The 24,290-nt window shown below is 40.0% G+C and overlaps 1 protein-coding gene across 5 annotated transcripts in view; it reads right to left on the bottom strand.

Annotated features, from left to right (window-relative positions):
• Nucleotides 1–24,290, bottom strand: part of MAP4K3 (mitogen-activated protein kinase kinase kinase kinase 3) — an 81,073-nt gene that overhangs the window by 41,695 nt on the left and 15,088 nt on the right. For 4 of the 5 annotated variants that reach the window (XR_003260789.2, XR_010388673.1, XM_026110431.2 and 1 more), the window contains exons 4-15: nt 22,272–22,336; nt 20,359–20,414; nt 17,448–17,495; nt 15,313–15,355; nt 14,568–14,640; nt 12,084–12,215; nt 11,730–11,792; nt 11,565–11,646; nt 11,359–11,469; nt 5,770–5,845; nt 4,554–4,612; nt 1,435–1,497 (exon numbers count right to left, since the gene is read on the bottom strand). Coding sequence is in view for 3 of the 5 variants with exons in the window: in XM_026110431.2 (XP_025966216.1) it covers nt 1,435–1,497; nt 4,554–4,612; nt 5,770–5,845; nt 11,359–11,469; nt 11,565–11,646; nt 11,730–11,792; nt 12,084–12,215; nt 14,568–14,640; nt 15,313–15,355; nt 17,448–17,495; nt 20,359–20,414; nt 22,272–22,336 (871 nt within the window). In the remaining 2 variants the exon portion in view is untranslated. The remainder of the gene's footprint in view (nt 1–1,434; nt 1,498–4,553; nt 4,613–5,769; nt 5,846–11,358; nt 11,470–11,564; nt 11,647–11,729; nt 11,793–12,083; nt 12,216–14,567; nt 14,641–15,312; nt 15,356–17,447; nt 17,496–20,358; nt 20,415–22,271; nt 22,337–24,290) is intronic. The other variant, XM_026110430.2, reaches the window with a different exon arrangement.

Below are 24,290 nucleotides of genomic sequence, written 5' to 3'. Positions count from 1 at the left end.
GTCTTGTTGGGAGAACCTCCCAAATGAGTGAAGCACTACCACCCCAGCAGAGCTCCCTCCTCGATTCACGGTGAGCACAGGGAGTCGCGAGGAACACGGGGAAACACAAGGAAAGTGCCGTCCACCTACTTTAAAGGCGCCCTCATAACTGCAACAATATTAATTCCCTTCTTTATCATAGTCATTACTGAGAGAGCGGTAAACAGCACGGGGCAAAAAAGATGGGAAAGGGAAGGTCCAGTTAGGCACATCCTCACTCATCTCAGACCCACAGACACTAGACTAACAGGACAGGAAATAATGCCAAAAACGACCTGAAAAAACACAAAACAAAAAAGCATCAGAAACTGGAGTAGGAAAAAAAACCAGAATCCAAAGCAGAGCAATTGCACGGGATGGAGCCGTTCCCACTACATACAGAAACCTAAGCTACTGACCTCAAAACAACTTGTGAAACGTTTGTTTGTCCAGCAGACCTACATGAAGTTACTTCCAAGACCGAGGAGACACCACCTAAGCTCTCGGTAATTATGGTATTGACAGATTCAAGTCACACCAAGCCAACCGATGGAGGGGAGGGAAAAAAAAAAGCCACACACAAAAAAACAAAACAAGAAATCCCCAAATGTGCAGGTTTTCATTCCCTCCCCTCTCCCCTGTGGACTTAAATTATACAGCTCACAAATCAAAGAACATTATTAAAACAATGCAGTTCATCCAGTATGGGATGTTGCTCAGTGTTTTGTTTTCCACAGTATATGAAGACATCGAATATTTAAAAGCATCACTTTTCTAGCTACATTGCACCCAAAGAGCAAAGAAAAAAAGAAAGCTCATTTTCCACAGTAATTTTTACACCGCAATGCTAACAACTGAGTTTTTTTTAGAAGTGCAGTAAGAGAAAGTTTAGAAAACATATCAGAGTAAAAACAATGCCAAACACCATTGAAAGCACTTACGACCCCAGCTTTTTGAATATTCTTTCTGCCATCTGTACTAAGTTTACATTCATTCTGTAATGTAATTGTTGGGACAATGCCGAGATTTGAATTTATATAATTTTAAAACACCTTTCATGGGACTAATTAACGGAACTACCGAACAAAAATACAAGAGAATGTCTTTTCTATTTCTAATCCACCCTCCCAAAAGTTAAGAAACTATGCACTTGTAAGACAGTTAAATAAATTAGAACGAGCCCCCTCAATAAAAATGATTCAACTAGATATGAATGTGAGCTAAATATTTTCAATACTAACATACTAAGAATTCTTTCCTACATTACAGAAATACACATATAGACTAATCCTTGCACTGAACGGCTCTAACACAGATGAAAACACTGGTACAACAACAGGACAAAACACAAGCTTTGAAGAGGGAAAATGAAGACAAACCCAACATTGACAAAGAAAGGCATAAGATGAAAAATACCAGGTTAGATCTTGCAGTGTAGTATATTTCTTCTGAATTGTCCAAAAAATCGCTACTGTCAGGCTGTTCATTAGACAGAGATCAAGAAACTTAAGTTATTTACATTGTGACTGAAAGGCAAGTATACATAAAGGGAAATTTTCTTGCTAAGAGGTTAAAAAAAAAAAAAGAGGGTTGTTAGTTGAAACTTAAACCATGTTAAAACAGTTCTGGGGTGAGGGGAAATGTTTCAAAACATGGCTAAGGGTATGGTCACATCGCCGAACACTATCGAATTACACCAAAATAATGAATTATTGTTCATCAGCTGACCTGTGATAACGAGTGAGATGCCACCCCCAATAACTCACTACGCTGCGGTGGTCCAGTCCTTTGGCTCGTGCACTCATACCCTTAAGTAAGTTAGCATAAGGTTTAAGCATGCCTTAGTAAGAGAGAAGCAAAAGGCTCAGAAGAACTGCTTTAATAAAAGGGGATCCGCACTGTTTTGGTGGAGCAAGAGACAGGCATTTCTTGCTCCCATTTCCATTTAAAATAATTTCTCTCTTCCAGAGTGTGTAGATTATTACAGACGTCTTGTCTGTTTTCTGCTGAGGCTCTTCGCTAGAACATCCCTTCTCTGAATAGCTCTCTTGCAAGCATTTGAACATGCCAATTTAAATTGTCTGTAAGTTCCAGATCCAATAATAAAACATGATTTTTCTCTGGTCTCTGGATCCAACACTCTCACTTACAAAGTCATAATTATTCTTCCCTCTTGGCTGACAGCAGTTTTAAGAATCAACACAACTCTTCTAATTCACCATCTACAGCTAGCAGTATATTACAAAAACAGCTAATGTAGATACAGGTATTTGAGGTAAGCAGTTACCTTTGCTTATTGGTACTATCTATCTTGCTTGCAGTAGCATTTTTATGTACGTCACAGTAATGCTGTGACAGTCAAACTGATGTTTCTTTCATAAAAAGGCACTTTTCCATTCATGCTTACACTGAAAACAAACTCAAATAATTATACTAGTACTACACAAAAACTCCTGTCAAGTCATCAGAAATAATATATTAATCCTTTAAAGATTAAAAGTATACAAAGTGTCCTAAAATGAGGGAATTTTTATCTTGAAAGGCCAAATCAGGTCTGCATGCTTCATTCTTACACAGGCAGTTAATTTCCCTCTTCAGAAAGATCCAAACATGCGGTTATAGATCTTTCTTATGGACAGGGAGATAAGGCAAGTTCTTTGGACAGGTTGGAAAGATGTAAACTCTGAGAGGAATACACAATACAAGAAAGATTTCCTTTTCTGCAAAATTAATCTGAATAGCTTGAGTCCTCTCTCGCAGCAGCAAGAGCTTCAGAGATTCCAAAGCGCAAAGGTCCCGACTGTCAATACACAATGTGGGGAAAAGCTCAACCCTTCTCCAAGGGCACCTGCCAAAGAAGTGCTTTCAAAAGTTGTATTTTAACCCTTGCAGGAAAACCTCTCCTCTCAGCTTAGCAACAAAGGTTGAAAGGCTGCAATAAAAACGCCTCTCTGTCCCACGAGGTTGTCCAGCTCGGTAAGTGTTCAGTCAGTGATGGATAAAATAAAAGTGAACCCCAGGAGAACTAACTGGAAAAGTGTTTTTAAAACTTCGGCTTCTCCATTAAGATCTTTTTGTAATTATGATTTTATACCTAACATGAAATTCTAGAAGAGCAAAAGCATAATTTTGAACTATCTGGTGTTACCAAACATTTTCTTTAAAATCCAAACAATGCAGTAGGGAAGCAGAGTCCTGATAACTTGAAATCACTCCAAAAAAAAAAAAAAAAAAAAAAAAAAAAAAAAAAAATCATTTTGAGGTAACAGGCAAGTTGATGGTAGAAACACTCACCTTTTACTATCATGTTCAACGAACATATTATAATCAAGACCCCTAAACAATGCTATTAAATAGTTAAGTCAAGGCCTATATAGCGTATCTGAAATAATACTGAGTAAATCCTGTGCGTGATTAGGTAAGCTGTTTTCCCATCTTGAGCAGACACCAGAAACTGCAGACTACCTGTCCAGCCAGTTGCTGAGGAAGAGTGAGATTACGTACAACCTCATCCACCCAGAGCCGCTTGGCAGACTACTGAAGGACAGGGCACTGTGAAGGAGACCTTAGTACGCTACAGAGTCTCAAGGAAATCTGTGCCAAAAATCCCACGCACGTGGGGTTTGTAGACTACAGAAGAGAAATTCCATTCCTAGGTACATGCCTTTCCCAAAACCAACTCGAGGAGCAGAGCTGGTGTCCCTCCCGCCTGGCAATAAGCCAGCCTTTTCACCTTAACACCTGCCTTAGAGGAGCAGAACGTGGGCGCCTGCAGTAAGGAAGCAAAGGAGTGTCTTTCATCAGGAACGAGAAGGAACTGCCCAAGTGCACAAATGTGGAAAGCAACAGCGGCCATGGAAGGGAAGTTACAGCAACAGTGAGTATGAGACAGCGCAGACACCTTTTCCCCCACTGCTTGTGCTCTCATTCCCCTTGTACTGACAGGCCAGTGGGAAGAAAAACAACGAAACAGTGGCAATACACCTTTACAGAAAGTGCCAACTGCCAGGCTCAGTACGGCTCAGGCATGATGTAATGACTCAAAGTGGGGCCACAGAAAATTTATTTGTGTGGGAAAGTAATAATCTCACAAAAATCCATTTCTTTAGGGCATCATAGCTCTTACAAGGCTCTCAATTTTATGATTATTTCTGATATCAATCACTGTCAATGAGAGCATGAGGGAGAGCAAAACTTGAGTAAGCACAGTAATTCTATAAGTAAACAAATAATTCTATAACTAAGGGGAATGATATACTTGGCAATGAGGTATAAAGGATAGAGGAAACCCACAAGACAAAGTTGTTGCTTACCACAGACGTCACACCCGACAGAAGCCACAAATAAGGGGTCTTGCTACATACGGTGTAGTGGCACCGGAAGATTTAGGACTAATATGTTACCACTTACTAGAGAAATTGCTAATAAATTTAGTGGTGCTAAGGAAGTATGCCACACATCTTAGATTTCCCCTCCTGCATGAATATTTGCAGGGATTAATATGTAAAGCATAACCCATGCTACTTGTTACTCACAAATTCATGATGTGGCTCTGTCTCCTTCCGCAAGGGTGGATCAAATTTTACTTGACCAACTGGAGAGGAAAAAAAGAAAAACAGGAATTTAAGTTGGACTGAGATAAGAAAGAATTAAGCTCCAAAGGTTAATAAAAGAAGTAATTCAGTTGAACAAGCGTATCTTATCCCCACTGAAGAAAACTTTTGATATGTGCACAACTTGTGCCCACTAGAAAGCAATGGGCACAGAAATTGTTCATCATCTATCACAAAGACGGCACCGTCATCATTTGCCCCAGCTTCTCTTTAGATGGAGCAGGAAAAGGATTTAGAGAATAGGACAGGGGAGTGCCCTCTTTAATGGAGTATTACAGCTGTAGTTTATAGAAAAACACACCCACTGTGTGAATTCACTCATGGATCTGTTCTTCTGGGAGACTCACTAGCACTAACGATCTCTGAATGAAGTTTGGAGAGAGCTAATCGCATCTTGTAGAACAGCTCTTTAGCAGATGCTCTTAATACTCCTCCTCTCAATCTCAGCTTAAGCAAAAGGCTTCAAGTATTACTCTGGTTTAATTCAAGCAAAGGAATAACTGCATTTTAGGGGATGGAGTCTGGTTTTAACAGCCAGAAACCAGCCACCTCCTCTCCTGATCTCAGTGTGACTTGTTTCAGTTTGAGAGTAAAAATGACAAAGAGATGCTAAATTAATGAAGGATGAAAAAGCTTCCCCTGCAACAACTATAAAATGGCACAGATTTTCATTTCCACTCTACAGGAATCTTTGGTTTTTTTGGACTGAACAGTCCAAGATTTAATTGCAATACTTTTCATGTTCAGACACCTAGATAGAGTAATACGTAATAAGCAGCACTGTAACAGTGTGCTATTCAGCAGAATCTGGCATCACTCTGAATACCTGTGCTGGAGTGAAGCTGCACTGATCAGCTCTCAGAAGAGCTCAGGGGTTATACCTTCCTCAATTAAGATGAAGCAATGCTGAGATTTGTTGGAGTGCAGACACAAAAGACTACATTCAAGTATTTTACATTAATATTTATTCTGCAAAGTCATCTGGAGCCTATTTTTGTAGATGAAACTGCATATGTTTTTATTTTGCTGTATATCAATAAAAATGTCTCTCTATATGCCAGATACCCAGCAATCCCAGTGGAAGTTACAGGCGAACATCAGTAACTAAACTGAGAATATTTAATATACACGTGCTTACAGTTTATTTCAGAGCGTGTTTTTTCTTCTCTCACATTTCTACTTGTTGAATGAATTCTATGAGGCACTACGAGAGGCTAGAAAAGAAAACACAAAATGCTTTAATACCGAAGTATATTCACTTCAAACAAAGCACCTTGCCCTGTATTGTGTACCTGGTCTTTAGCCTGTTTCTTCAGCATAATATCAAAAAAGAAGAAAGAATCAACCAGAATTACTTGGAGTTGTTTCATCTGCAGAACATCTTCAATTTCAACATAAGGGTTTTTGAACTCTGGATTTGAGGAGATAAAGTCAACACTGGCCGCCATTTGCCTTTACTCGTATAACATTTTCTTTTTGTACCTTCCACTTTAAGGGTATTGAAAATTTCCCAAATAAGCAGCAACACTAACTCAAAAGTGATTGGCAGTATTTTGATTTGTTTAAATAAGAGTATCCTACTCATATCACGTTCCCAGCTTCTAACCTAAACTTTTTCCCCAACACTCATCGATTAACTTCTCTAAACAGATGACAAGGTAGGTTGAGCTTTTCAGAGTTGAACATAGGACAGTATTCCTGGCATTCCTATGCTGTGCGGCAAGGATGACGCCATCATAAATATCAAGGTGAATTTGTAGTAATGTTCCACTTCTACTTTTCCCTGGAGTTCTGTTTACTTCTGTATCAAATGAAGGGTCACAAGCTTTAAGACTTGGCTTTCTTCTCCTTCCCTGTTTTCGGTTTTCTCTCTTCCTTACATATCAAGGACTGTAGGTTCTCTTGGAAACTACAGCATAAAGTTTCTTAACAGCAGTACAAGACCAACTGACTGCTGTACAATCGGGCCCACAAATTAGCAACATAAATCGGAACAGTACTTTCTCAGCACGTCCTCTGTGATAAAATCCTACCGTCTCTCAAAAGGTTAACTCTTTCTGGATGTTAGCCCAAATCTATGGGTAACCCAGAGAACCTCAAATTTAAACATGCAAAGTGTATGTTTGCTACATCTCTCTGTTGAACATGTGGCAGCAAAGTAGCTTTTAATGAAAGCAATCCAACTAGCCAATGTCAGAAAACTGATACGCTGATATGGTAACTTTGCTTTTATAGATACTAATTATAATCCTCACTTGGCAACTTCTGATTCGGAAGCGATGACAGAATTAAAGAACTTCAATTGCTATACAATCACAGGGAGTCATGAACCATGTTTGTCCCTAAAATATTATCTGAAAGTGTTATTCCCTACCTCCCCTTTTCATCTCGCACAACTTCCTTGCTTCATATTAAAATCCAATACACTCACACTGCTCCACCTCACATTTATGTTCACTTTGGTCTTTTTTGAAATTGCAGTCTCCAAGATTGTGGATATTTATTTTCTCCTATTTATCTCACAGGCAGATTTTCACCTTTTGTAAAGTGCGTCAGTCCTCCCCTTCCGCAGTTGTCTGGTTTGTCTATTGTGCATTCTTCTGAGCTTTAAAAAAATGGTTTGCTATAGCTCATGTTGAGGTTTCATTTGATTTTCTGCTCAAGTATTTCAAACACTAAGCGCTGAAAGGTTGCGTACCTACAATTCTTTGTTGAGAAGTGTCTACCTGCACACAGTACATGCATGTTTATAACACAACCATCAGGCACCAAAGTTTGGGAGTGGGGGATGTATTTTTGTCTTTGTAGCATCATTGTGCAAGTTCCTTGGATCCCATCACAGATGTTTGCGCTGCGCTACAGGCAGAGCCTGCCCTTACACTGCATTCTCCCAGCCCACAGAATTCCTGGCAACCCCCCCGGGAGCCCAGGGGACAGAAGAGGGGAACAGGTTGTGAGCAGACACAAACATCAGACATTAAGGAAGAGTTACAGTTAAGGACCACCCTCCCCCACCATGCACACCCCTGAAGCGGTGGCCTACATGTCAATTCACATGCTGAGCAGCTCTATCCCCAATAGCAGCAACGGGAGAAGAGTCCCAGGGCCTCCGGCCAAGTTACGAACGAAGGACAGTTCAAAAGCTGGCTGGAGGCACCGGCCACAGTGAATCACGCAGAGGGGCTGCGCAGAGGCCAAGCAACAGCTTTATGGGTCCCTCAAGCAGCAGCGTCCCAGAGCGAGTTACTGCTTGAGCTCTGGTAAGACGGGCCACAGCTCTTGTGGGAAGGAAGGCTCTTTGCTATTGCCTAACAACTCTAAATGTAGCTGACTCTCTCAGATGAAAACAGTCAAATCCTCATCTCCCTGTCACAGAGGCAAAGTTCTCAAGTCACCTTGGACGCCCTACCCAGATGACAAACCGACAGAAACAGCTGACATACAAGGTGTGCAAGCTGCGACTGAGTACCAAGGAATATAGGTTAACTTCCTGACACAAATACCATCCAACCACAGCTTTAAGCATAGTATGGAGCTCAAGAGCAATCTTAGCCCCAAAACATATAATGCATGAAGGAGCAAACATAAGCACTTTCCCCTTTCCACTAACACCGTATCCATCATAGGAGTCACTGTCATAAAAATGTAGTAGAGAAGCAGTTTCCAACAGCTCCAAAGGTTTATTCATCAGGGGGTGAACGCAGGGTCCCAGCTGGAAATCCTTTCTTTGACTGAATGGGAAACCAAATGGTCCTTCATCACTTGGGGTGGTGGTGGGGAAATGTAAAAGTGCCACAATTGCAGACATACTGCCAAATGAATAATGACTACATCAAGGGCAGACCTGCCTGATTACATCTGAATAAGCAGACTGCATGATTATCATCTTTTGTTCTTCCACAGTATTAGCCACAATGAATGTTACCTTTGGCTGAATACAGTTAATGATTTGAATGACGTAGTAAAGCACTCCTCAAAGAGGGGGCAAACCCACATCTTAAATCCACATCTTACTCTCTACCTCACCCACATAACTCTCCAGAGCATCCAAAGGGTAACAGATAGCATCCCCACAAAAGCAGCATGGGCCAGGTGAAGCGCTGGCATCACAGTGGGCAGTAGACTTCCCTTCAAAGACCACTGATAACCAGAAAACCTCTCTAGCCTTCCAAAAAAGATACAAGGGAGTAGGTGTGAAGCTCAAGATTCTCACCAATGTTGCACCATCTTACGTTGCTTCTTTCCATTTTTGATGGATGCATTCAGGTGATTGCCTCTAGTATAGAAGCAGATATTCCCCAAGTTCGGATGAGCACCTCCATCTACCTCTATGAACAGGCAGGTCTTGGAGCAAGTTCAACTGTGTATAAAAAGAGCATGCACATTTCTTATCCCCTTTGATTTATTAGGGGAATGACCACAATGCCAACAACTGCTTTTTCTGTGGCAGGACTTTTTCCTCATGTGAAATAAAGACCTTGCTCAAGATGTATCAGATAATCTGTTATCTGCTTTGTTCAGAGGAAGATTCTACATTGCTTACAGTGTAAAGAAGAGCTTTCACAAGTGCCACTATCAGTTTTATTTTGCAGGTGCATTAAATGCCCCAATGATGGAATGTTATCTGGTAACATGGTTAGGAGAGAAACGAGAAGAGACATCCAAGTTGTCTGTCTGATGAATTCAGCACACAGGTAATGGTGACTGAAGCCCACAGAAGAGCTCAATGCCATGTGATGAATAATGATGGAGAAACAACAACAAACTTGAACTAATTTTGTAAAGAACAAAAGTCAAAAGTCATGTGAGACAGCCTCCTTATCCTCAGTACTGTCAGCCGGCTGAGTTCCTTTATAAATGATGAAAATAAGCATCTTCTCTGACCACTGCTGTAAGGCTGTTTTCTTTTCCTATTATTTTCTCCCCAGCCAAGGCGTAGCTTTTTCCTGATACCATGCTTCATTATGGGATTAACTGGTAAGTAGTATACTGAACAACAGAAGAACCTTCTTAATAATAAGGCAGAAGTTACATGAAAGAGTGAATACTATTTTGAAAGCTACAAGTGACCATCAATAAAATGTGTACTGAAGCGATGCCACACAGGAAGGGAAGTGAAATTCTTCACTTGAGTGGCCCAAAATGAAGATGACTGCATGCATCTTCAACAGGAATCGCAAGTGACACAGGGAAATGGCACATCGATAATTCAGTACAGCTTCCAGGAAACCAAGGAAGAGCCACAGGGCAAGCTACTCTGATCTGAGCAGTCCACCGATTGGAAGCACATGCAAAACAGATACCCTTCCTTCTTATGATGGCTCACGAAAGCACTGGCTTTCTGGTTTCAGCAGAAACACTGCTTCGGGCAGGCCTCAGAGCTGTCATCACTGAGCTAAGGAACACCTGATCCTTGGAACTTACTGTGAGGAACAGATCTGAGCTTCTCAGTGCTGTCTGTGAGCAGCAAGGACTCAGACAGCTTTCTCTTAACACTGATGTGAAAGTCTAACACAGTAAGGGTTTCCTTGTGTGTTTAACTTCACTGAAGAGTTTCGATAGAAAAATTTACTAAGAGCTCTCTTCCACTTGCAATTGTTTTAAGCATATTGACTATTCAATCTTTATGCCTTCCTCTCCTTCTCCTTCCCCTTCCTCTCCCCACAAAGAAATATTTAACAAAAACTAACGTCGCACTCTGCAACAGAAAACCAGATTTCACTTTTGCTTTTTTCCATATTTATTTCAGCTTCTAAGGAAGACAGAAACAGGCTTGGTGCATGTCAACTTGTCTTTGCTGTTCTAGAAGGTGGAAGTTCATTTCATTTGTAAAATCTGAAAATGAATACCTTAAAGTAGTTGCTCCTTGTGAGACTATTTTCATTTGAATGCATTTTGAGACTAACTTTTCCATAAAGAAAAGTAAAATACTTAAGTATGCAATTCATGAATCAATAGAATTTATAGGAACCATAAACATTTGGAAAGTCTTCACTAATATAAAGTTAAGTGTGAAGATGGGATGCAGTAAGAAAGTATTTTTCTTCTCTTATTTGTGAAACACTTCGGTCCTGCCAAGTTTATCATTCTTACATAAGCATGCTATTTTTTTCCCAGCTGTTTGAGCAGAAAAGCAGCAACTTTACCTTTGACAGAATCAGAATAATCTAGGAGACTTGATTTCACTTTTGAGACAGAAAAAAATAGCTGCAAGAAACACACAGCAAAACATTTGACAAAAACACATCTAGGGGATCCTTCTTTCTCTTCTTCTCATGTCAAGGTTGAGCAGACAGCAGACTACAAGCCAAAGACTAAGCTTTATGCAAGTGTGAAATGATTTTTATGAACACTTTCCTTGCAGATGAATGGAAACATCATTCCATGAAGAAACAGAAGGCAGGAGGCATGGCAGAACTCGGGACGAGGGGGAAGTAGTCCACATTCACTTTTGCAACACAAATTCTTGCAAGGATGACGATAAATGAAACTTCAAAAATACTAAAATTTCTTGCTCTTTGAGCTTCTCTCCCCCAACTATAACAACATTGGTAAGTGTCTGTACTTGTGATGGAGCAGCACAACCAGAAATAAAAGTAACCCTCGAGAGTATCCTGAGATCACAAAAGGTTCTGTGGCTCAATAAATAGTATTTATGTATTTAATCATTTTGTTTTGTTGGCAAATGAAATTCTAATCTGATTTTATGATTAAAATGTATTCCTACCTCAGGATCATCATCATCAAAATCATGGTAAGTGGAATGATCAGGATTGTTCATTTTATCCAGAAGTTCAATAGCGAGACTTCGATTTAATGGCTGGGTAACAAAAGGATGCTGAAAGACAGAAGAAAAACCACATGAAAATTTTCAGTCACTTTAAGCTTATTTTAACTTCATAACATTTAAAAGAGGCATACACAAATTTATACCTGGAGTAATTTTTCAGCTGTAGGTCTTTTTTTAGGATTTTTTGTAAGTGCCATTTTCACAAAATGATGGAAACTATTGGACCTGCAAAATGAAATGGTAAACATTAGAATTCCTTGTCCAGTGAAATACATGATCATTATCAACTGAAGCAGAGAACTGCTTACCATTTCATTTTGTCCTTTAGCTTAGGAGGCTGGAAATTGCTTTTCGTCATTAGAAAGAGTGCCCTGAAAAAACAGTATTTCTGTGGTTTGCATTGCTATACAAATACAAGACAGATTATTAAATTCACTTTTTTTGTTGGCAGTAAGAAGTCCATCAGTTTAAGAGACACTACCAGGAAAGGTTACACATTTACGCACCAGAAAGAGTTACAATTTCTGTCACATACATTCAGAACACTTAAAACTCAATACCCTTGCAGCAGACCCAAACACTGCAAGCACACATAGCCAGCTACTCCAAACAGATTATTTATGAAAATCTGTTGCTGAAACAAGCTCTAACCATTTACTAACCTCATGGGATGCAAGTCAAACATCGGAGGCTGAAGTTCGGCAAGTTCTATAGCAGTTATTCCAACTGCCCACAGATCACACAGTTGGTTATATCCACCTTTTCTTTCCACTGCAGCAACTTCTGGCGCCATCCTAAAAGGGCAAGACACTTTTCTTTTAAATACAAAAGAATGTTTGATTTGTGGAGAGAAGTGTATGCAGCAGTTTACTGGGCATTCCTCTACAGCTCTCTATTTATAAGCTTATAGTATATACATTTACATGAGAGATATATACGCATATGTACGTAAAGGTATATAGCGCACACGTCTTAATTTTAAGCTTCTAAATTTCACAACAATTCCGAAAATGTAAGTTTTTTTTTCCCTTCACTCTGTCCCTTTCTTTCCAGTTAATTAACATTGTGGTATTCCTTCATTTAATTGAGAGTAATGATAGGAAAATAATTCCCAAAACAGAATCCCTCCTTCACTGGAGGGAATATGAAGTTTTCATCAACCATCTTCCAGTGACTAAATGGGCAGTTTTGAAAACAGCTGTTTGCAGGAAGTGGATGAAACCAATCAGTCTTGGACTTTTTCTGCAATAGCAAAAGGAACTGTGACAGTTTAAGATATAATTATTCAACTAGAGTAAAAGCAAAATAAAATTATGCACATCATCCCAGAAAGCTATCAACTGACTAAGGAGAGGCGTTCAAAAAGGGGAATGTAATAAGCAACAGCTTTCTGGTCTCCAGAAAGCATGAGACCTGAGGACTTCTTGTCAGCTCTAAATAGAGGACTCCTTGTCTGTAACATCTATCTCACTGTAATGTAGAAAGACCTCATTTAAGTTTACAAAGTAGTTTCAGATCCTCAGGGGGAAAAATTTTACATATGTAATTGACCTGCAAAAACAGGAATACCTACTTACAAAAATTTCCTCCAGAGTTTCACCTGTGCATGTTAACCTAGAGCATGAGTCCTCAGTTACTGCCTGATGCTACCAGAGATGGCTCAACTGATTTTTGTATATATTAGACTTTGTAAAGGAATCTCCCTAACTTCTAAAAAGATAGCAAAATTAAAGAGTTCTTAAAAGAGAGAGCAAGAGAGACGGACAGACAGACAGGGACTTTAAATCAAAAAAGGAAGCTGCTAAAGGAGGAACAAGGAGTTACTGAGATAGAGGGGGAGCAAGGGATAATTTTAAAATTAAATAGAAGCAGAAAGGTAAATAGATGGATTACTGGAAGTAAAGACACCGCACAGTTTTCCCCTTTGTTTCTCTGCCATCCAACCACCATACCCTTGCCTGCTCAGACACCTCTAATAATCACTAAAACCTTCATGCTGCTTCTGCTTCTCACTCAAGTTTTCCCCTCCACAGTTTTGCTTCCTTGCTTCTCCCAAATCTCCAAGAAGCCTTGCAGAGGAAAAGTGGTGCTTTCCGTCATCGTTTAACCAGTGTAATGCTTTTGGAGTTACTGTTTAAGGGTATGGCACGTCATTCGAGGAGCCGGGAACAATTTGGCAGTCATACGGTGACAGAGGTCGGGACCGCAGTCACCCAGACGCCTTGGTTGGGAACCAGCCTCGGACCACTTACGCAATCGCAACTGAGGGTGCTTGTGCTGCTCCGAAAGGGAAGTGAATCCATGCCTTGGCATGACTTACGCTACACAAGAATGCTAAAAATGCTGCGCTTGTCTCTCTTTCAAGCCTGAGTATTTGGATCATTTTTCCTTTACATATGCTTTTTCTCGTATATGCTAGGCTTTCATACAGAAAGCCCTGAATACTTTGCAAGGAAAAAAAAACCCACACAGTAGAAAAATGCTATTTTACACTGAAGAGCATGTTATTTACTTTAAGGTAAAAGGGAACAACCAACTCCCCTAGAGAGAGAGCAGAGAAAAAACGAAAAGCTGAAAAATAAGAAGTATAAATTATGCAAACTAGTTTACTGAGGGAAAGATTAAGATGCAACACAGAACAGAAAGGTAAGTTTTAGTTCAACCAGCCTAAACAAGTAAGGCAAAAAAAGAAAAAAAGAAAACAGAAAAAGAAAATGGCTTAAAGGAGACATTTCAGATGTGGCAAAAGCATTTGTGGAGACAAAAGTGCAACCTCGGTATGAACTGAAGAGTTGCAAAAGAGACAGAGCTGGAGTGGGGGAACATTAGGCACCAAAATGGATGATCAGGAAAGAAAAATTTTTAAGGTTGGAGCTGAAGACATGCAAAATTACAGATAACTGGAAATGGACTGAACTGAGATACATTAGTCAATAGTAACAGCAGCACACCATTTCAGTTTTTCAGAGTGTTACAGCATCTTGTCTGATGCTCAGTTAGTTCAGGTTTAGCACAAATAATTCAAATATGATAGCTAGAAAGTCTGACAGCTTTCAGTGATTCATCTACCCAGAAAGTCATGTAACACAAATTTTCAACAGTGCTGTATAGTTTACTTAATATTAACAACCAAATAAAGCAATTACCAATATGGAGTGCCAATGAATGATTTCCTTTTGGCAATTGTAGCTGTTATCTGTGCAGATACTCCAAAATCAGCTATTAATAAAAAAAAGACAGTTGATACACTGAATCATTACTTCATTAGTTCAGTTTAATTCATTGCTTATGAACATGACAGTTTGGTTTCTCTAGTGTAAGGTTGTTTTTTTTTTTTTTAATATACTGGAAATGTTTAACAAAGAATAAACAGTAAAAGCAAATAATGGAAAATTGGTGACTCTCAGATTGTGGGTTAGCTCCGCTTGATTACCTGCCAAATATGCAGGCTGCACACAAACATGTCAACACAAGAAAGAAAATGGCTAGCACAGAAATCCTAACGTGTTCTCTTAATATGAAAAAATACATCATTTAACATTCTCTAAGAGATTCCTTCAGGGAGGATTTTAAACTACATTTTGTACCTAGGGACTCTAGATGGTGCTTTTTATTAAAATTAATAAGACTCTCTGATTTGATTTTTAGCTCGCCTTCACAACACCATTCAGTCTCGTCTTATTATTTTTTTCCCTGTACTCCAATTGCTCCCAAAGTACTAATTTGATGGTGGACAGTTAGATATTTCCAGCAAGAGAAAAGCAAGTCTGACGTGTTCCCCACTGATGTTCATTAATTCCTTACAAAAGCCGTTACATTAGATTAAAACCAGAAAGTCTTCTGCATTATGTTTAGAGTACATACAAATTCAACAGAGTTTTACTAACTCACCTAATTTTACATGGCCATTATCCGTTAAAAGAATGTTTGCTCCCTTAAAAACAAAAAAACCACCTTCAGTTAAAACATGCAGATTTTTCAGATATGCCATTTAAAAAAAATAAATCTTTATGGGTGATCTATGATAACGCAGGGGCCAAAGACAAACCAAGGATTGTGCATTCAAGAAGGCTGTAGCCTTATAAAGGAAATATTTGGGAAATAAGCAACTTGCCATTCTATTATATAACGGAACTGGGATATACAGGGTTTCTCAGGAAGTTTAAGTTTAGTCCTCTTTAGCCTATGGTACTACAGAGTTCCCATTGTACACAAAACCCTCTCAAACAGCAGAATATGATGAGTTGCCTATGTTGATGAATTCTTACTCTCTTCTTTCTATTTACACTGATTGAAAGGAATCAGGAACCATAAAAGGTCAAAGTGGAAGTAGTTTAATTTTCTTTTCCATCTGTAGGAACTGGTTTTGTCTTGTTTGAGAGCCATGATAATTATAGCCTTAAGGACATGCCTTGATATTCAAGCGTTTAGCAAAATTATTTCCGTCCTTATGCAATAGAGATTCTGTTATTAAAAGTTCTTTTTTTTTTGTGACTAGTGTTATCATTTATTTCAGTTTAATAATAAAAACTAACCTGATCTGAGGAAGGAAACCAGCTACAGGTAGACGGGTGCAAAAGCAGAAGTTGTCTAAACACAAAGCTAAAAGCAGAGCTATGAATGCCAGCACCGCCCATAAACCAGACAGAAAGGAGGCAAAGAACGGTTTCCAAAGGACTTGGGCTTTTCCAGATTATGGGTTTTCACAGGGAAAGCCACGTCGGGCCTGCAGTAATACTTGAGCAATGCAGCCGACTCTGGCCAGCATTGCACAAGTATAGTTAATGAGCCTTATAAACAGAGCTTGGTAAATACTACGACAGCCCAGTTAACATGTTCTCAACCTTGTTTGCCCTTCAAGACTAACAGGATAAATACTCTAAACACGTAAAACATTGCTACTGAAGGAAGCCGGCATAATTCAACAGTGAGGAGATCTGCAGGTGATGATACTATTTTTCCATGCTCGTGAGAACAACATTTTTTAAACTCTAAGCATTCTAGGCATGTTAATGAGCACAGTGCTGTTCAGAAACAGATACCTATGCGCTGCATCCTTTTAAGCATCATTCAGCATTTATGAGAAAAATATCCAAGTTTCATGTCTAAATCAATCTCTCATTCAGAAGTGATTTTCACGGGTGCTCGGAAGCCAAATATCTTTCTGCAGCCGAGGAGAACTACTTGGAAGACCTCAAAACTAGGCTGTGTTAAGGCAGCTGTGGTTGAAACTACCGTACGCATTGCATCTTGCTCAAAAAAGCACAACACAAAGGAACGTCATAAATTACTGTCAGATTTCCAGGAGGAAGCCTGCCAGGTTTAAGCTGGAGTCTGAGCAAGGAAGAGTTTGGAAAAGTGAAGAGTAGGTAATAAAACTCTCCAGGGACAAAAAGTGAATGGGAGGCACCAAAAGGAAGCTACAACAGAGAGTGTAACAGTCTGAGCAAGCCAGCTTTGGTACAGCCTTGTTGAGATTAAGTTTTAAACAAGTCAGTGATAAGAATCTGATTTGCAGTAGCCTCTCTAGTTGTAGCGTGGGATGGAGGGGACAGAAGAAGCAGTCTCCAGTCTCCAAGAGTCACATAAAATAGAGCCACTGCCTTGCAAACTGCTCACCAAAGAAAAAGCAAGAAGCCAGAGCAACAGCTCTGTTTACTAGCAGGTTCAGAGAGACGGGTATGTCAAGCTTCTTGCAGAGGCCAAAGCTTTTTCTTCTGCAGAGGACACACGCTTCCGGCAAGCTGAACACACACTGCTCTGAGCACCAGCTGATGTCTAAATTTCACAGCACTAGTCTAAGTAAGTACTCTCTTTGGCTCCTATTAAAAGGACAAACTATTACCATGAATGCATTTTAAAGAAAACTTTTCCTTCCCTTGGGCAGAAAAATTAGTTTTATTTGAATAAGCAGAAGAAACCAAGCTATTTAAGAATATCTCCAAAATGCCTCCAACAATAAAGAACCATAACAGTTGGTATATCTGATTTTAAAAACACAAAAATTTTCTTCAGCTTTGACTTACCTTAATGTCTCTGTGCATTTTTCCTTTACTGTGAAGATAATATAGTCCCTGCAGGAAATATTTAGGTAAAAATTTAGTCCAGTATTTTTCATTTTATAGACATCTCTTATTAAATTAACAGGCAGATCTGGGACCCAATCCAGTCAGCTGAATGACTCCATGCTTGAAGTACACTCTTATTTTTCAGTGTAAGTTAATCACATTTGCAAACCTGGTATTCCTAGCAGCATAAAATCTAAACATGGATAGAAGGAAAGAATAGTCACCTGTTGTAGGAAAATTCACCTTGAGAATGTTTTTCCTCCAGACATGCTAAGTGTCACCCTTTTAGATCACGTTAATTACTTCTAAGTTGCCTATCACTGAGCTATTCAACAAGCTGATCCCCAGATACCCAGTGCGGAGATGTTCTCCTATATCATTACAGGTTTCAATTAACGCTAGAAGCATCCTAGCAGATAGTGCCTTGGGGCTAGCACAGGAGTTCAACTGCAACTCATGAATTTCTGCAGGAAGCATTAGATTGACTTTCTGGGTCTTGATGACGGCACCAAAGGATTTGGGGACTCAGTGCCTCAACCCAAGTTAGATATTTAAAAGCCTTTGGATGAATACAAGGAAACTGAATCCTTGCATGGCAAATCACGGAGCATGTCACCTCTGGCATTCCAGGCTTATCTCTAAAATATTCTTCCACAAGGCAAACTGCAGGTAAATATCCGTGTCACTGAGGTCATGAACCTCCTCCATAATGACTAGGTTTCACTGGAGATGTTAATGTTACAACGGACTTTTTTGCCAGCTTGTGTAAGACATCACAGAACCGATTCCAAAAAGAAATTAGGATTGTTATCAATTATCAGCATGTTTATGGACAGTCCAAAACAGACTGACAGGGAAAAAAAAGGGGGGGGGGGGGAGAGAACGCTTACTTATATGACTCAGTACTTCAAGTTTTCAAGTAAATAGTATTGTACAGATAGATGACAATACTACTGATGATATATTCTAGGGGTATCTTTTCTTTGTCAGCTCATGAAAACCTGAATGTGATGTAGCAGAAGGCCTAATCAGTTATGAAATCCAACTTCTTAAATGAACTACAAAAGTAAAAAAAAAAAAAAAAAACAAACAAACCCAAACCAAAAAAAACACCCCAGCCCTGCTCGCTGATGTTTTAACCTAGGTTCTTCAGGGGAATGACAAAAGATATTCAGCTGGACCTATGATTTTTGAGATCCTCATAGCAGGTTTGCAGGCAGTCCCAGAACACAACTCATTTTGATTTGCTTTTGGTACAGAAGTGTAACTAATCAGAGCATCTAACTGACCACTGCAACAAATGGCGTTAGCTGGCAAAGTCCCATTTATACCCATACTTAAATCTCTGGATGTCCCTGGAGCTAAAAGTCCAACTCCTTGCCCAGTTTTATTACTGTCCTGAAAGAATTTGAGGACACCATTTTCAGAGCTGAATGCCTGGGGGCAAGTACTTCAAAGTCCACATTTAAAGGACCTACCTTTTCAAAATCAGTCTCACCGATTCCAACCAGAACTGATAGTGAGCATTTTTTGAAATCAAACTATACAACAGGCTTCTAAATATGAACATCAAAAGGTAACTTCAGGCATTCAAGTGAAATTCTGGACTCATGGAAACAGAGGTAAAATGAACACTGGACAAGTAACGTATGGACTGACAGATGGACTATATTCTCAGATCTTTGACCAAGAAAAATGACTGCTGGATTATAAACTATAACGAGATATCAGAAACTCAGGGTGCAGTAAGCACACAGTGCTTGGTCAGCACGCGGTAAGCACACAGTTACAGATAACTTTAGAATATACGAAAATGGGTACCAGCATAACACTTAGAAAATACATACTAAGTAGCAAACATCCTTCTCATAAGCAATTTAATCAAATCGACCAAGAATTCCCCCCAAACAATAAAGAGTTATTTCACAAATTCCATTTTATATACTGAAACTTCTCAGAGTTTGGAAAAAGGGATTAAAGGTTCGAAAACCAGAAGAACACCACTCCCATGTGCTACATAAGTCAAGCAAGAGACTTCACTGTAAGGACAGGAGAGGGGAAAAAAAAACCCCAACCAGCTGTGTCCTGTGAGTCAGAAGTCGGCAACCTCTGGCACACTGTAGGCAAATCGTAAAGGGCACACAGCAGAGTTGGCTCAGAGACAACAGACAGAGGTTAGACAGAGGTATCTTGAGAGAGAGTTTGTAAAAGGCAGCAGCTCTCCGCTGCTGGCAGTCCATAGATTCACATTCAGCAAAAGCCAAGAACTACGCTCTTGCATGGAAGCAAGATACCCTTCCAAAAAAGCTGGGTCTGACGAAGTCTTACTAGGGGGCTTATCTTTCCTTCCCAAATTAAAGGTTAAAACCTGGCATACCCATGATGGAGAGGCTAATTGCTTTAATCTGAACATCTCAAGTACACAGGCAATTTTTTTTTTTCTTACTGGCACAGACCAACGATCAGATATGCAAAATCAAATCTTTAATTTTTCCTTCAAACGTGCAGTAACTAACTTCTATTACAAACATAGAAAAATAAATATGCTGCTCCCCCCTCTTTCTCTCTCTCTCTTTTTTTTTTTTTTTTTAAAAGAGGAGAGGAAAAAAAACAACAGAAAGAGGATGGCAGCTTTCGTCTAAATGAACTGGGATAATTTGAGGTTACACAGATTATACAAACCAGTTCTAGGCTATAATAAAGGGCCTCCTAAAAAGTCAGAGGAAAATGGTAAGTCATCTAGACACTGCACTTCCACGGCATCACACAGACATGTTTAGCTTTTTTTTTTTTTTTTTAACTTCTAACACTTTTACATTAAAACACAACTGTACACAAATTATAACACAAGAACCTTTGAATATACTACCTGTAGTGTTTCTCTGCTAACATAGGCAATCTGCTGTTCTGAAAGTGGTCCGGTCACTGAAATGGAAGGGGGAAAAGTTATTTCTTTCTCAAAATTCGGTAAGATACTTTCCCTTCCAAGCCTGTGCCTCAGTTACTTCCCATTCTCACTGAGAGGATCCGACATCAGATCCAGCTGGAGGAAAGCACCATGCATCTTTCCAAACTCTCCTTCCAAGCAGCCTAGGAGCTTCCCAAGGTAAGGGAGAGTCTGCCTCTCCCTCCAGGTTCCCATTTTACTCATGCCTCTTAAAGGAGGAGGATTTAATTGCAAAGAAAAGCATAAACCAAGCACCGAAACACAAACAAAGGCTGGCCTATGACCTGCTCTCAGTCACAGGACTTTAATCCTGAAATTAAAAGATTTTAAGAACAGGAAATGCTGTCCTCACTGCAAGCTTCTCAGGTTTTGGAGAGAAAACAAGGGAAACAAATGTTGGCTGGGGTTTCTCAAAGGAAGCTGAAGGAGTAGGGAGTTAAAAATTAAGCAAGAATTAAGCACCTAACTGCTCAGCTTCTTCAAAACTATAACCATACAAGAAATGAGTATCATGCAATACCTATCTTTAAAACGGATCTAGAGTCATCTGTCCTTTTCTGAAACAAAAGCTCCACATAAAACTAAATACATTAGCACCCACAGTATATATTTCTAGGCATATATGTTTATTTTGAGCAATTTAATTCTGACAAACTTAAATGTTACTTTACTTAAGACTTAATTGTCAAGGCCTATGGTCCAGCTGGAATAAGGCACTTCGGAAATTAAGACCAGAAAACAGCCTTTCACTCTAGCTAGTAGCAGAGAAGCCAAAAGTCACTTGCAAGAGGAAGCCATTCCCGGGCGACATTTGTTCGGGCATTTGTGTGACATGAGCTCACTTCCTACTCTCCAGGTGTTCCACGTAAAACCCAAGAGAGACGACGCTCTTATCAACATTGGCAGAGATGTGAGGGATTGACAAGGCTGTGCTCAAATGACTAAGCCATTAGAACAGGCTGAATTTGTAAAGCACTGCCTCGTTTTCATGGCATCAGAGATAAACATAAAAATGTTTATGCAAGCTGTTTATACACAAGATAAGGATGTGAAGATACAAATGCAGAAAATCTTCACAGTTTAGAGTTTGGACCAATTTCCTCTCTGAAAAATATCACCTCAGAACTACGACTTGTTTATGGCTTTTTCTTTTTTCTAAGCACAACTTATTGCCAGGACATTATAACCCCTTAAAACCAATTTCGCCTTTTGAAAATCGGCAAGCAATTGACCGATCCTCGCTTTATGTGATAGATTTACACACTCCTTGTTTTTTGACCACTTGTTGCACCTAAGCCTAAAGCAAATACATAGGTCACCTTTGCTTTTCGCATGCCTTGCATCTGACATAAAAAAGGTCCTCTTGGCACTACTCCAATACAAATATACATAAAGTCACTGCTTACAGAGCACAAGAGCATCCATGCTACTCAATCCATTTATCTAGGTACCTGTAGGCAGTGGTATAGATTATATTAAGACAAAGGTTGAAAGCTCAGAAACAAAATGGCTATGAAGCAAAACTGCACAAGTTCTTTATTTTTACAATACAATATTGTTTAATTTTTACACTTTTTTAAAAAAAGTAGTGGTCAGTAGGTGAGGTGCTGAAGGAAGGAAATAACTTTCATTCTTAACCCCCCCTCAAACTACAGACAATTTTGTTTTGAAAAAAAGTTATGTAAATATGTAAGGATGTTAAAGTTGACCTTCAATGGATTATTGTGTGTTCCAAGTTTAAGATTCATCCTCTTCCATTCCAAAAGACTGCAATCATCTCCTTTTCTGAAAGCAAGCTTTACTTAGCTTTCTACGGAAGTATGGTTTTGACATACCATGATAAATGTCCTGTAGAGAGCCACCTCCACAAAACTCCATGCAAATCCATAGCTTGTCTCGTCTATAAAAGGAATAAACCATTCATTAGCTGCCACGCTTGAAAACAGCACCTATGAAAGATAGGTCAGAGGACTCAAACATCATGCGGCACAATAAAACAAGCTCTGTATTATGAAAAATACAAATCATAACAATGAATATGATTTAATCATTATGTGATAATGCACTGTCAAAATAATAACTGATGAAATATCCAGAAAGATATTCTAGTTTATAGGATTAATATGAACAGTATTAGTGAAATGTGCGCACACTACATTTTGGAGAGAATACAGATATTGGGTTCTTACTTCTTCTGCATTTTTACTTCTCCTCCACTTCCTTCAGAGCTGAGGAGGTTAAACACAAAAAGCCCTAGCGATATCTCTCAATTCAATTCCTTCCTTCCACAACAAATGGAGCGAAGCTCTGATGCTCTAGCCAAAGGCACAGCGCAGCCCATGTTGCGGACAAACGCCTGCTGAGATTACGTCTTTTCCCTCAAAAACATCCACGGATATTTTTGGTAGTGGGGGAAGATGGAAGCTCTTTTGATCCCTCGCTCCGAGGGAACTGATTCAGCCTGACTCATTGCGCTCTCAGGAAAAGGTGATCTCCAGTTTAAGAATAGATAAACAGGCTGAAGGCCTCAAAGGAACAGTACAGTACAACAGGCACAGTTATGGTTTTCTTCTTTTATTTTCACTCAGTAATTTTCACGGGTAGAACACATGTACCAAGCGTGGCCGCAGAGAGGCATTCTGGAGAGCAGGAAATCTGGGATGTGCCTGGTCACTCCTGGCAGTCAAAATGAACAGGAGAAAGAGCAACTGCATCCACGGGACAACCAAAGGAAAGACTGATGCCTACTCTACAACTTGTCCACAAACCCTGGTTTTGGGTTGCCTGCGTTCAGGTTTTGTTACAATAGCCGAGAAACTGCTCTGGGAAATGCCAAGGTCCCTGGGAGCGTTTCACAAGGCAACGGTGTAAGCGCTGAGCTGATCCCCTGGGCTGGCACTTGCTAATATTTCTCACCAGCAGGTAACAGTTAAAATAGCTGCTGTTCCAAGGCAGAGCTGTCTTCCTTGGATGTCCTCCCTCTCTATATCCCTCCTCAAAGCAAAGCCCTGGTTGCTTCCTCTAGTGGTGGGAAAGATACTGTTGAGGCATTTCAGAGATTTCAGGCGACAGAAGCCACTGGCTGCTACTCCATACCTTTTCTAGGGGTAAAAAAGTAAAGCTAAGAAAGACATCAGAACTAGCAATGGCAGCAGGGGAGCGTGAGTGAGAAAGGGGCACTGGAGACAGATGCTTGCAAGTCCCTTGTTCATCCCCTACAACAGCACAGGACTCAGACGGGGACACTTTGGGGGGCACTGGGCTCACAAAAGCCGCTCTCTCTCACGTGGCTGCATACCGATTTGATGCCAACAGCAAAAGCAGCATGGAAATGGGCAAAAGCTAGCGCGATCCCAGCAGCCTCAGGACAGCGTCGAGTAAGCTACCTTGCAACAAGAGTGCCCACTCGGGAGGGCACGCCACGGAAATGGGCACAGGACATTCACACCCTCGCTCTCTGCGTGCTAACATCCCCCTGTGGCCAAGCCGTACAGAAAAGGGAAACCTAAGAGGATCAGAAAACAGGAGAGTGCATGTCTAACTCACTATTTTGCCTTCTATTAATCTGCCGCTTGAATCCTAAGTGCTTCGAGGCAGGCGAAGATCCATGTCACGACAGTAACAAGGCACCCCGTCGCCTGCCTTTGCGGAGCATATGGCAAGCACGGCAAACAAAACGGAGACAGCATCCACAGTACCACTTAGCGTCTGCAACCCCACACCTCCCTTAACGGCAAGGCACAAATTGGACTCGCGGGAAAATCCATACGTAAACAGAAGAAGAGCAGGGGGAACAACATGCAGAGCAGTGCCAAGTGTAGGATGATGATATTTTTCTTACTGTTCCTAGTATT

Source organism: Dromaius novaehollandiae, chromosome 3, assembly GCF_036370855.1.
Source record: "Dromaius novaehollandiae isolate bDroNov1 chromosome 3, bDroNov1.hap1, whole genome shotgun sequence".
Classification (NCBI taxonomy): domain Eukaryota; kingdom Metazoa; phylum Chordata; class Aves; order Casuariiformes; family Dromaiidae; genus Dromaius; species Dromaius novaehollandiae.
The sequence above is the reverse complement of the archived record's forward strand: the minus strand, read 5'-3'. Positions and strand labels throughout refer to the sequence as shown.